This window comes from Vicia villosa, linkage group LG6 (genome assembly GCF_029867415.1).
Source record: "Vicia villosa cultivar HV-30 ecotype Madison, WI linkage group LG6, Vvil1.0, whole genome shotgun sequence".
Classification (NCBI taxonomy): domain Eukaryota; kingdom Viridiplantae; phylum Streptophyta; class Magnoliopsida; order Fabales; family Fabaceae; genus Vicia; species Vicia villosa.
In genome coordinates this window covers 164,715,243-164,727,478 of record NC_081185.1, presented here as the reverse complement: position 1 = coordinate 164,727,478, position 12,236 = coordinate 164,715,243, and the positions used below count along the sequence as shown (strand labels likewise).

Genomic DNA, 12,236 nt, shown 5'->3' with positions numbered 1-12,236 from the left:
AGACTCAAAGGTGCGAACGGTGAAGCTTCAATCTCTTAAGAGAGATTACGAAAATGAAAGAATGAAGGAGAACGAGAGCCTGAATGAGTACTTCAACAGAATCTCGGAGTTGGTGAATCAGATGAAGTCACATGGTGATATGATAGATGATCGCAGAATTGTTGACAAAATTCTGATTAGTTTGACAGCAAGATTTGACCCAATGGTGGGTGTGATAGAAGAAACCAAGGATCTATCAACCTTAACTGTTCAAGGGTTGATGGGGTCTTTGAGATCCTACGAGCAAAGGATGTTACGACATTCTGAAAAATCAATTGAGAGTGCCTTTCAATCTAAACTCAACATTCAGTCCAACAATGGTGAAAATAAGCCCCAAATACAAACTAGAGGTGAGTCTTCTAGAGGTGGCAGATTTGGAAGAGGCAGAGGCAGAGGTCGAAACCAACGTGGCAGATCTGGAAGAGGCACAAATGGCGGAAGATGGAATGAAGCATCAAACAAATGGTGCAGAATCTGTAACAGCGGCACTCATGACGAGAAGGAGTGTTGGAACAAAGGCAAACCGCAATGTCACAATTGCAAGAGATTCGGGCACCTTCAAAAGGATTGTCGTCTTGCAAATCAGCAACATGCTTCATACGCAGAAGGAGAATCTGATGAAGGAAATTTGTTTTTTGCTTGTCAAAAAGCATTGCATGAAGAAGGTAAAAATGTTTGGTATTTGGACAGCGGGTGTAGAAACCATATGACCGGACAGAAGGAAGCATTTATAAATATTGATTCTTCATTTGCCTCAAAAGTTAAATTGGGCAATGGAGAACATGTCGAAGTGAAAGGGAAAGGAAGCATTGGAGTCACCACAAAGCAAGGAAGCAAAGTCATGCATGACACGCTTTATGTGCCAGAATTAGACGAAAATTTGCTTAGCATTGGACAACTTTTGGAGCATGGCTATTCTCTAAACTTTGAGAATAGAGAGTGCAAAATTTTTGACTCAGAAAGAAGAAGTGTTGCCGTTGTGAAGATGACTAGCAACATGAGCTTTCCACTATCTTTCAACTATGAGAAAAATGTAAGCTTGATGGCCAGAGAAGAGAATGACTCGTGTTTATGGCACAGGAGACTTGGGCATTTGAATTATGAAAGTCTCAAGTTACTCTATCAAAAGAAGATGGTGTATGGGCTACCAAGAATCGAAGAAAAATCTAGTGTGTGTGAAGGATGTGTCCTAGGCAAACACCACCGGCAACCATTTCCAAAGGAAAGTGCATGGAGAGCCAAACAAGTGTTGGAACTTGTACACACAGATGTGTGTGGTCCTATGAATACTTTGTCTCATGGAAAAAATAGGTACTTTATCTTGTTTATTGACGACTTTACCCGCATGACTTGGGTATATTTCATGAGACAAAAATCTGAAGCGTTTGTAATCTTTAAGAAGTTTAAAGCATTAGTTGAAAAACAAAGTGGCCGATTTATAAAAATGATGAGAAGTGATCGAGGGAAGGAGTACACCTCAAATGAATTTCACAAATTTTGTGAAGATGAAGGTGTTGAAAGACAGCTCACTGTTGGCTATACACCTCAGCAAAATGGTGTATCTGAAAGAAAGAACCAAACTGTGATGGAGATGGCGAAATCTATGCTACTTGAGAAAGGTTTACCTAAAACCTTTTGGCCCGAGGCCGTTAACACTGCTGTGTATTTGATGAACAGGTGTCCAACAAAGGCAGTGTGGAAAAAGACTCCATTTGAAGCTTGGAGTGGAAGAACACCGTCGGTGAACCATCTTAAAATTTTTGGATGTGTTTGCTATGCTCAAATTCCTAAACAAAAGAGGACAAAGTTGGAAGAAACAAGTGAAAGATGTGTCTTTATTGGCTATAGTTCCATGTCAAAGGGCTATAGACTTTACAACTTGAAGACAAACAAGGTGATCATTAGCCGGGATGTTGTATTTGATGAGAATGCTTCTTGGAATTGGGAAGAAGACAGAATGAAGGAGAAAACAGTCCCTGCAATCATATTACAACAACAAAATTCAGCAGCTGAGAATGAGCAACCAGCTCCATGTACACCAAGTTCCTCATCCTCTCCAAGTTCACCAAGTTCAAGTTCATCATCTCCCAGCTCAACTCCAATAAAATTAAAGGATTTGAGTGATATTTATGCAAGATGCAACTATTGTATTGTGGAACCTGAAAATTTTGATGAAGCAATCAAAGAAGATGTTTGGAGGAATGCGATGCAAGAAGAGATAAATGCCATTGAGAAAAACAAAACATGGCAGCTAGTTGAGAAGCCAAATGACAAAGAAGCTATTGGAGTAAAGTGGGTGTACAAATTAAAGCATAATCCAGATGGGTCAATTCAAAGAGCCAAGGCTAGATTGGTAGTAAAAGGCTATGCACAACAGCCTGGAATTGACTATAGTGAAACTTTTGCCCCAGTTGCAAGATTGGATACTGTACGAACAGTTATTGCATTAGCAGCTCAAAAAGGGTGGAACTTGTACCAACTTGATGTGAAGTCAGCTTTCCTGAATGGAGAATTAAAAGAAGAGGTATATGTGCAGCAACCTCAAGGCTTTGTGACTAAAGGCCAAGAAGAAAAAGTTTACAAGTTGAAGAAAGCTCTCTATGGGTTGAAACAAGCCCCTAGAGCATGGTATAGTGAAATTGACAGCTACTTCATTCAACAAGGATTTCAAAGAAGTCCAAGTGAGCATACCTTGTATGTGAAACATCAAGGTAAAGATGATATCCTTCTTGTTGCCCTTTATGTTGATGATTTGGTGTATACGGGTAACAACAAGAAAATGGTTGAAAATTTTAAAATAGAAATGATGAAAAAATATGAGATGAGTGATCTTGGCTTGCTGCATCATTTTCTTGGTATTGAGGTTTACCAAGATGAATATGAATATTTTGAAAAAGTTTGGCATGAAAGACTGCAAACCTGTTGACATTCCTTTAGTGGTGAATGAAAAATTAAAGAAGGAAGATGGTGGAAGATTAGTAGATGCAAGCATGTATAGAAGTTTGGTTGGAAGCTTGTTTTATCTAACAGCTACACGACCCGACTTAATGTTCGCTGCTAGTTTACTCTCAAGGTTCATGAGTAAACCGAGTCACTTGCACCTTGGAGCAGCAAAAAGAGTTCTAAGGTATGTCATGGGAACCATGGAGCATGGAATCAGGTTTGAAAAGAGTTTTAAACTCAAAATTAAAGGCTATTGTGACAGTGATTGGGCTGGAAGTGTTGATGACATGAAAAGCACTTCTGGTTATGTGTTCAGCCTGGGTTCAGGAGTAATTTCTTGGTGTTCGAAGAAACAAGACACAGTAGCGCAATCTTCAGCTGAAGCAGAATATATGGCAGCTGGTTTGGCTACACAACAATCATTGTGGTTGAGAAGAATACTTGAAGATATCGGAGAAAAGCAAGAAGAAAGCGCTTTTAGCAGCACCCCTACGAAAGCGCTTTTAGGAAAAGCGCTGGCATAGGCTTCGCTAAAGACAAAATTAAAAAACACGCTAAAAAAGCGCTCTAATAGTGGGGGGGTATGAAAGCGCTTTTAAGAAGCGCTCTGGTAGGGGGGGGTTATGAGAGCGCTTTTCAAAAGCGCTCTGGTAGGGGGGGGTACGAAAGCGCTTTACAAAAGCGCTCTGGTAGGTGGGGGGAACGTGGGGGGAACGAAAGCGCTTTCAAAAGCGCTGGTAAAGGGGGGGATACGAAAGCGCTTTTATTCAAAAAGCGCTGGTGTAGATGGGGTTACAAAGGCGCTTTTGAAAAGCGCTCTAGTAGCTAATTTAAAATTAAAATTTCTAAAACAAAATTAACAAAACACGCTATTTGCCTTCAGTACTGTTCTTCTCTAAGCTAGTAACGAAACCCATATCTCCCTTCGCTCTGCTACTATTCCACGGGAAATCGCCGCCGTAGAGCCATACGTTCATCTCCTTCTCTTCACTGCAACCACATTCATCCTACAATCATCTTCTTCTCTTCGCCACCGTAGCTCAACAACAAAGTTCATACGCGAAGTTCATACGCGAAGGCATCTTCTTCTCCTCGAATCGATTCTGATTTTCACAGGTATCTTTGATTTTGATTCTGCATAGCTGGGTTTTATATATGCTCGACTTTGATTTTGAATACAGTCATTGCAATTGGCATTAGGGTTTGTATAATCAGCAAAGGTTTTATCAGTCATTGCAATTGGCGTTAGGGTTTGTCAAATAGCAATGGTACAGAGCTATAGTGTTGCGAAATTTGAACTGCACATTGTTGCTTTCTGATACGGATGATTGTTATTTGTCACATTTAATTTGCAGTAGAAAAATTTATGATAGAGATAAAATAGTAATGAAGAAAGTTTGTTGAAATAGAATGGATCAAGGTAACTATGTATGTTGAAAACTACTTCCTGCTGTGTTGTTTGATATCAATTTGAAAATGAAAGTTTGTTTGAGGAATTTGTTAGATAATTTGTTAGATTTTGTTAGAATTTAGATAATTTTATCTCTTGTAGAATTTGTTAAATAGATTTTGTTTGATGAAAGTATGTTAAATAGATTTTCTTCATTACTATTTTATCTCTTATAGAATTTGTTAGATAATTTTAAATGATGAGTTGTCATATTAACTTGGAATATACTTGAGAGTTGAGAGATATACAAAAGAAAGGGATATAATCTTAACTTTCTTTATGCATTCATTCTGCTGAAGTTATCAAAAGTAAATAATTTAATTAAAAAGTTTACCAAAAAGAAAAATATCACAAACAAGTAGAGTTGAATATCAATAAAAAAGAAGAGTTAGAAGTGAAAAACAATAGTTACCAACTTATCTGCCTTGGATGTGTCATACTGGTTTCATTGGTTTTAACCATTTGATATAGGTACATGTGGTCTCCCTTATTGTTTTACTTTTGTGTTGCAAATGTTTGGAGTTACTAAATAGTTTATTTAGTAAATTCCTAAATTGTTGAATCTGGCTTATTAGTAAATTTCTTTCTCAAATTACTGGTATTATGATGAATTTTGCAGTATAGAAACTAACTTTAATATGTTCAATTTAGATTGGGGTTTTTTTGATATTGTGTTAGTAGTGGTGTATTTAACTGCATCGTGTGTGTTTAATTTTACAGTTACTTTGAAGGCTCTGGTTTCTACTTGTACAACGCCGATTCAAACCTACCCGTCTCCCACATAAAGTCTAACTCAGGTTACTATCCCTTTCTTCTTGCTTATAGTTTGTTATTTTCTGCTTATAGTTTATTGTTTATGGTTCTATTTAATATCAATTTAGTGTCTCTCAACCAGTTTTTTGGTTTGTGGACTTATATTACCTTGAAATAAGGTAATGTCTTCTTTAAGAAATCGGGTATTCTGATTAGGTATTCTATTATGATGATAGCTATTTATTATCTTGACAGAATTCCTCAGTACCTGATAGAGAAACCAAGAAGTTTTTGTTTAGCTTAATTAAGACATGGATAAGACATGGATGAATTCAAACCGATTGTCGAAAGAGTACGAGAAAGGGGTATGGGAATTTGTTGAGTTTGCGGTTGCGAACTCCAAAGACCCGCTTCGAATGCCGTGTCCTTGCTTGGGTTGCTGTTATGCCGGGGGTAAGGTTGACGGGAATCAGTTGGGATCTCATTTACTACGGTTTGGAATTGATAGAAGTTATACATGTTGGACAATGCATGGTGAGAAAAGTACCGGGAATGCTGGGTCGAGGTGTAATAGGAAGTATGCTTCAAACGACGATTGCACAGACACATACGATTGTGATCGAGTCGAAGAGATTGCAGAAGCGCTGGAAGAAGATCTAGCGGATTGTCCCAAAATGTTTGAGAGGTTGGTAAGCGATGCAGAGAAACCGTTGTATGATGGTTGTTCGAAATTCACAAGATTGTCTGCGGTGTTAAAGTTGTACAACTTAAAGGCGGACAATGGATGGTCGGATAAAAGTTTCACAGAGTTATTAGCCCTTATGAAAGATATGCTACCAGAGGATAATGTTCTTCCCAATCGAACGTATGAAGCCAAAAAGATGTTGTCTTCTATTGGAATGAGCTATGATAAGATACACGCATGTCCAAACGATTGCGTTTTGTTTCGAAACGAGTATGCAGCGTTGAATGAGTGTCCTAAATGTGGTGCCCCTCGATATAAGAAAAAGTTGTCTCCTGCTAAAGTCTTATGGTATTTTCCTATAATTCCGAGATTTAGACGCATGTATCGTAGTGAGACCGATTCAAGACACTTGACTTGGCATGCAGATGAAAGAATTATTGATGGAAAGTTGCGACATCCGGCAGACTCACCACAATGGAGTAAAGTTGATACTGAATATCCTGAATTTGGAAAAGAAGCAAGAAACCTTCGGTTGTCATTGTCTACTGATGGAATGAACCCGCATGGTATTCAAAGTATCTCGCATAGCACATGGCCTGTGATTCTTATGATTTATAACTTACCTCCGTGGCTATGTATGAAGCGTAAGTACATGATGTTATCTATGCTAATTTCTGGGCCTAAACAACCAGGGAATGACATAGACGTATACTTGGCACCCTTAATCGAAGATTTAAAGTTTTTGTGGGAGAGAGGTGTGGAGGTTTACGATGGGTATAGGAAAGAAAGTTTCAACTTGAGGGCGATGTTGTTTGGAACAATTAATGATTTTCCAGCATACGGAAATCTATCCGGGTACAGCAACAAGGGTCAAAAGGCGTGTCCTGTTTGTGAAGATGAAACCGATACGACACGATTGGCGCTTTGTCAGAAGAATGTCTTTCTCGGCCATCGTAGATTCTTAAAATCTAATCATCACTACCGTGGGTGGAGAAAAGCATTCAATGGAGAGGCCGAACATCGTACAGCCCCGCCTTTTTTGTCAGGTGATCAAATTTTTGAAAAGGTGAAAGATGTGAGCACTCAGTTTGGCAAGCCTTTTGCACATTCAATTGTCAAGGGTGGGTGGAAGAAGAAGTCAATTTTCTTTGAACTTCCATATTGGAAGTCGTTGTACGTAAGACATTTCCTGGATGTTATGCATATTGAAAAAAATGTATTTGACAGCGTTATAGGTACGCTACTCAATATACAAGGAAAGTCTAAGGATGGCGTTAACATAAGGAATGACATGGTAAACATGGGGATGAGAACTGAATTGGCGCCCGTGACGAAAGGAAGACGAACATATCTGCCACCTGCTGTTTACACTCTATCTAGAAAGGAGAAGAAAACATTGTGTAAGTTCCTCAGTGAAGTAAAAGTTCCAGAAGGCTACTCTTCAGATATTAGAAGACTTGTGTCCATGAAAGACCTCAAGTTAAAGAGTTTGAAGACGCATGATTGCCATGTTATAATGGAACATTTTTTACCAATAGGTATACGTTCTATTCTGCCAGAAAAAGTAAGAAGTGCAATAACTAAGCTGTGTTTCTTCTTCAGGTCTATTTGCAGTAAGGTGGTCGATCCCGCGATCTTACCAACATTGCAAAATGAGATAGTTGTTACTTTATGTGATCTTGAAATGTATTTTCCTCCCTCGTTTTTTGACATAATGGTTCATCTAGTCGTTCATCTTGTGAAAGAGACACAACTGTGCGGACCAGCTTATATGAGATGGATGTACCCTGCTGAACGTTATATGAAAATATTAAAAGGGTACGTGAAAAACAGAAGTCGACCGGAGGGTTGTATTGCCGAGCGATACGTTGCTGAAGAAGCGGTTGAGTTTTGTACTGAATATCTGTCAAATGTTCAATCAATTGGACTCCCCAAATCTCATATTGTCGAAAAAAAAGAAGGAAAAAGGCTAATTGGAAATAAAGTTGTGACAGTATCAATGGTCGAACGGGATCAAGTGCACTTGTATGTTCTGCACAATGAGATTGAGGTTGAGCCGTTTGTTGAAATGCACAAAGTTGTTCTCCGAGATTTAAATCCAAATAGAAATGAGAACTGGATAGTACGAGAGCACAATCGAAGTTTCATACCGTGGTTTAGAGATCATATTTATTCAAAGTATCGTTCAGATCCTGCTTCAGTAACAGAAAGGTTGAGATGTTTAGCCTATGGTCCATCTGTAATTGTACTTTCTTATAGCGCATACGCAATTAATGGATACACATTTTATACCAAAGAACAGGATGATAAAAGTACTATGCAAAATAGTGGTGTAACCTTGGTAGCTGAAGCTATGCACATATCAAGTGCGAATGACTTAAATCCGAAATTTGCAAATTCGGTAAAGGGTGAATGGACCAATTATCCGGCCATGAAGGAAATCGTTGATTTGTAAGTAGGATCGTTCTAAATATATATTCGTGTATATTTATATATTTACTTATTTGTGGGATTGATCTAAACATATGCTTTTATATATTTGTTAATTAGATCAATACAAGTATTCCGTAGTCAACGGGACGCACAGGTATCCCGGACTAAATCAAACAACATCACCTGGATCGAAGTGCAGGTACATTACTTTTCACAAATTTGCTCATAATATTTATGCTACTTGGTAAAACAAGACAACTTATATAGAATCTTATTTGTTTTTCTATGTAGTGTCCGCTACAGCGTAACAGTTCAGACTGCGGATACTTTGTATTGAGGTTTATGAAAGAAATCATTCAGGCGAATCAATTAGAGATTCCTCCCACGGTATAAAGTTATAACTTAAGATAATTTCATATAATTTATTACATTTACCTAAATATATTATTCATATTATGTTTTTGTTTTATAGTACCTTGACGAATTCCGTGCTGCTGGGTACTCGAAGCTAAAGTTAGAAGAAATCAAAGAGGAATTGTGTCAATTTTATATTAAGCTATTTTTCATGCAGATTTGAACTATAATATTGTTGATTTTGTAATGATGTATATATATAATTTTGTAATGATGTATATATATAATTTTGGATATTATAATGGTATATATTAGTATATATATTGTCTTACTGATGGCTGAAATAATTTAGTCGAAAATATATTACAGGTCGAAAATATATTACAGGTCGAAAATATTACAGGTCGAAAACATTACAGGTCGACTGGGAGGATTAAATTATAGGCTGCACATAAAAATACCTCATTTAGCAACTACAGCGCTTCTTAAAAGCGCTCTTAAAGGTCCACATACTAGAGCGCTTCTTAGTAAAAGCGCTGGCAAAGACCAGTAAAAAAGCAAAAAAAATTAAAAAATTACGCAGCATACAAAAGCGCTTTTGGAAAGCGCTCTGGTAGGTCCCCCTATGAGAGCGCTTTTTCTGGAAAAAGCGCTCTCATAGGGGGGCCTACCAGAGCGCTTTCCAAAAGCGCTTTTGTATGCTGCGTAATTTTTTAATTTTTTTTGCTTTTTTACTGGTCTTTGCCAGCGCTTTTACTAAGAAGCGCTCTTAAAGGGGGGTCTACCAGAGCGCTTTTGCCAGGAAAGCGCTCTAATAGGGGGTCCTACCAGAGCGCTTTTTCCAGGAAAGCGCTCTTAAAGGGGGGGTCTACCAGAGCGCTTTTAAAAGCGCTTTCGTAGCCTACGCCAGCGCTGGCTATGGCAGCGCTTTAAAGCGCTGTTAAAGGCCAAAAAAAGCGCTGTGAAAGCTGTTCCGTGTTGTAGTGATACCTTGTATGTGAAACATCAAGGTAAAGATGATATCCTTCTTGTTGCCCTTTATGTTGATGATTTGGTGTATACGGGTAACAACAAGAAAATGGTTGAAAATTTTAAAATAGAAATGATGAAAAAATATGAGATGAGTGATCTTGGCTTGCTGCATCATTTTCTTGGTATTGAGGTTTACCAAGATGAATATGAATATTTTGAAAAAGTTTGGCATGAAAGACTGCAAACCTGTTGACATTCCTTTAGTGGTGAATGAAAAATTAAAGAAGGAAGATGGTGGAAGATTAGTAGATGCAAGCATGTATAGAAGTTTGGTTGGAAGCTTGTTTTATCTAACAGCTACACGACCCGACTTAATGTTCGCTGCTAGTTTACTCTCAAGGTTCATGAGTAAACCGAGTCACTTGCACCTTGGAGCAGCAAAAAGAGTTCTAAGGTATGTCATGGGAACCATGGAGCATGGAATCAGGTTTGAAAAGAGTTTTAAACTCAAAATTAAAGGCTATTGTGACAGTGATTGGGCTGGAAGTGTTGATGACATGAAAAGCACTTCTGGTTATGTGTTCAGCCTGGGTTCAGGAGTAATTTCTTGGTGTTCGAAGAAACAAGACACAGTAGCGCAATCTTCAGCTGAAGCAGAATATATGGCAGCTGGTTTGGCTACACAACAATCATTGTGGTTGAGAAGAATACTTGAAGATATCGGAGAAAAGCAAGAAGAAAGTCTGCTGCTTCACTGTGACAGTAAATCAGCAATAGCCATGGCGAAGAATCCTGTTTTCCACAGTCGAACAAGACATATTAATATAAAGCATCATTTCATTCGAAGTGTGATCGAAGATGGTGATGTGCAGTTAGTGTTCTGCAATTCAGAAGAGCAGATTGCAGACATTTTTACTAAAGCACTACCAAGAGGGAGATTTCAGCAACTTAGAGAAGCAATGGGAGTTAAAGAGCAACACATTAAGGGGGAGTGTTAAAATTAATGTGTTGTAACCACCACTATGAGTAAGCATTATGAAAGAAGTGCAAAAGAGTTGTAACCATCATAATATAATTACTGTCTTTATTTAGAGTTATGTTAGAATTGTATCATTAAGATTGAGAGAACCAAAGAGTCCTCATCTTAATTATCATCTTATTGTCTTCTATGTCAGTTTTGAGTCAAGCCTATATAAAGGCTTTGTAATGCTAAGAAAGATATATCAGTTGGTGGTGAATTCAGTAAAATAGCATATTCAAAGCATATCTTCCACCAGTGGAAGTATAGTGAAAAAAGTGTCCAGTGCAGTTTTAAAGCATATCTTCCACCAGTGGAAGTATAGTGCAAAAAGTGTCAAAAACCAGTTTTCCTCTGCAGAATTCTGTAACACTATAATTTATAACATACCACCTCTAGAATACCACCAACAAATAGTCTACATGGAACAGCCTGGAGATTTTGTTTAGGAAAATTCTAATGTATGTTTATTGAAGAATTGTTTGTATTGATTGAAACAAAGCTCAAGGTAATAACATCTTTTATTTGATGAATTCCTTCCGAGAAGTAGCTAAGACAGTTGTGGATACATATTTAAAAGGAATGGTAAAGTCATTTTGTTACTTCTTTTGTATGTTGATCGTATCTTAATGGAAAGATTTGGCAAGGTATAAATCAGTAAGCTCGAGGAAACTTTGAATAATATTTTCATAATCTTGTTACTTGAAGAAATTGAAGTGGTTCCAAATGCAACATTTTAAAATTGTCAACACTACTTTTGGTCATCACATTAAGCTTTTGGTATGCAATGTTCTGAAATCGGAAAAGAAAAGAAGACAATGGAGAGTGCTCCGTATTTAAGTGAGGTTGAAAGCATTAGTACACTACAAAAAAAAAAGAGACTTTTACCCTTGGTTGGAAAATAAGTTTTACCTCGGTTGAAAAATAAGTTTTACCTCGATTTCATAAGCGATGTCATTTTACTTTTCAGTTTTAACTATATTGACGGGTAATGTGTAAAGGTCATAGATTAGATCCCCAAAAAAATCCTTTTTGAAAATTTTAAATGGCAAAAACATCTCTCCCCTTGATGTTGAAATTTCATTGACGAGTATAACACCTTTTACCTCTATTGTGACATTCAATTGACGGGTAAAACACTGCAACTCTATCTTCAAGAGAACAACAAATCTTGGACCTGATGCTTGAGACAACGTGTGCAACGGGTTTAAGACAGATAATAGATTCTAGAGACACGTGTTTGATACAATGTTTAGCACATTGTACACTAGAAAAATACACAACCAAGTAATAGGAGTTTAACTTATATAAGTGTTTACCTTGAAATTTGATAAACAACGCTAGAGAGTCTCGGAACAATGTGCGTTGAGTTTCCAAATAATATAAAAATAGTGAGATTGTGAATTGTTTTCGACAATAATCAAAATGACGTTATGAAAATAAAAGCAAGTTAAAAAACATAAAAAACGTAAGTTAAACTTGAAATTAAAATTTATTGTAAATGGAAATGGTGATCAAACGTACATTGTACTTTTGAAACTCATTTCTTTATGTACTTAGAACTTTGAGTTTTAGTGAGTTTTATAGTA

General features: G+C 37.3%; 1 protein-coding gene across 1 annotated transcript; it reads left to right on the top strand.

Annotated features, from left to right (window-relative positions):
* The first annotated feature begins 2,918 nt into the window (after nt 1-2,918).
* LOC131615240 (secreted RxLR effector protein 161-like) lies at nt 2,919-4,965 on the top strand. Its single transcript, XM_058886712.1, has 2 exons — nt 2,919-3,384; nt 4,904-4,965. Exons 1-2 carry the CDS (start codon nt 2,919-2,921, stop codon nt 4,963-4,965), a joined length of 528 nt encoding a protein of 175 aa, XP_058742695.1.
* The last annotated feature ends 7,271 nt before the right edge of the window (nt 4,966-12,236 follow it).

What these genes read in the sequence shown, in the direction of transcription:
- LOC131615240 (XM_058886712.1), top strand. Translation starts at nt 2,919, where the DNA reads ATGAATATTTTGAAAAAGTTTGGCATGAAAGACTGCAAACCTGTTGAC. An exon ending in AGCAGAATATATGGCAGCTG is followed by an intron (nt 3,385 to 4,903) that starts GTTTGGCTACAC and finishes CATTTGATATAG; the next exon opens with GTACATGTGGTCTCCCTTAT.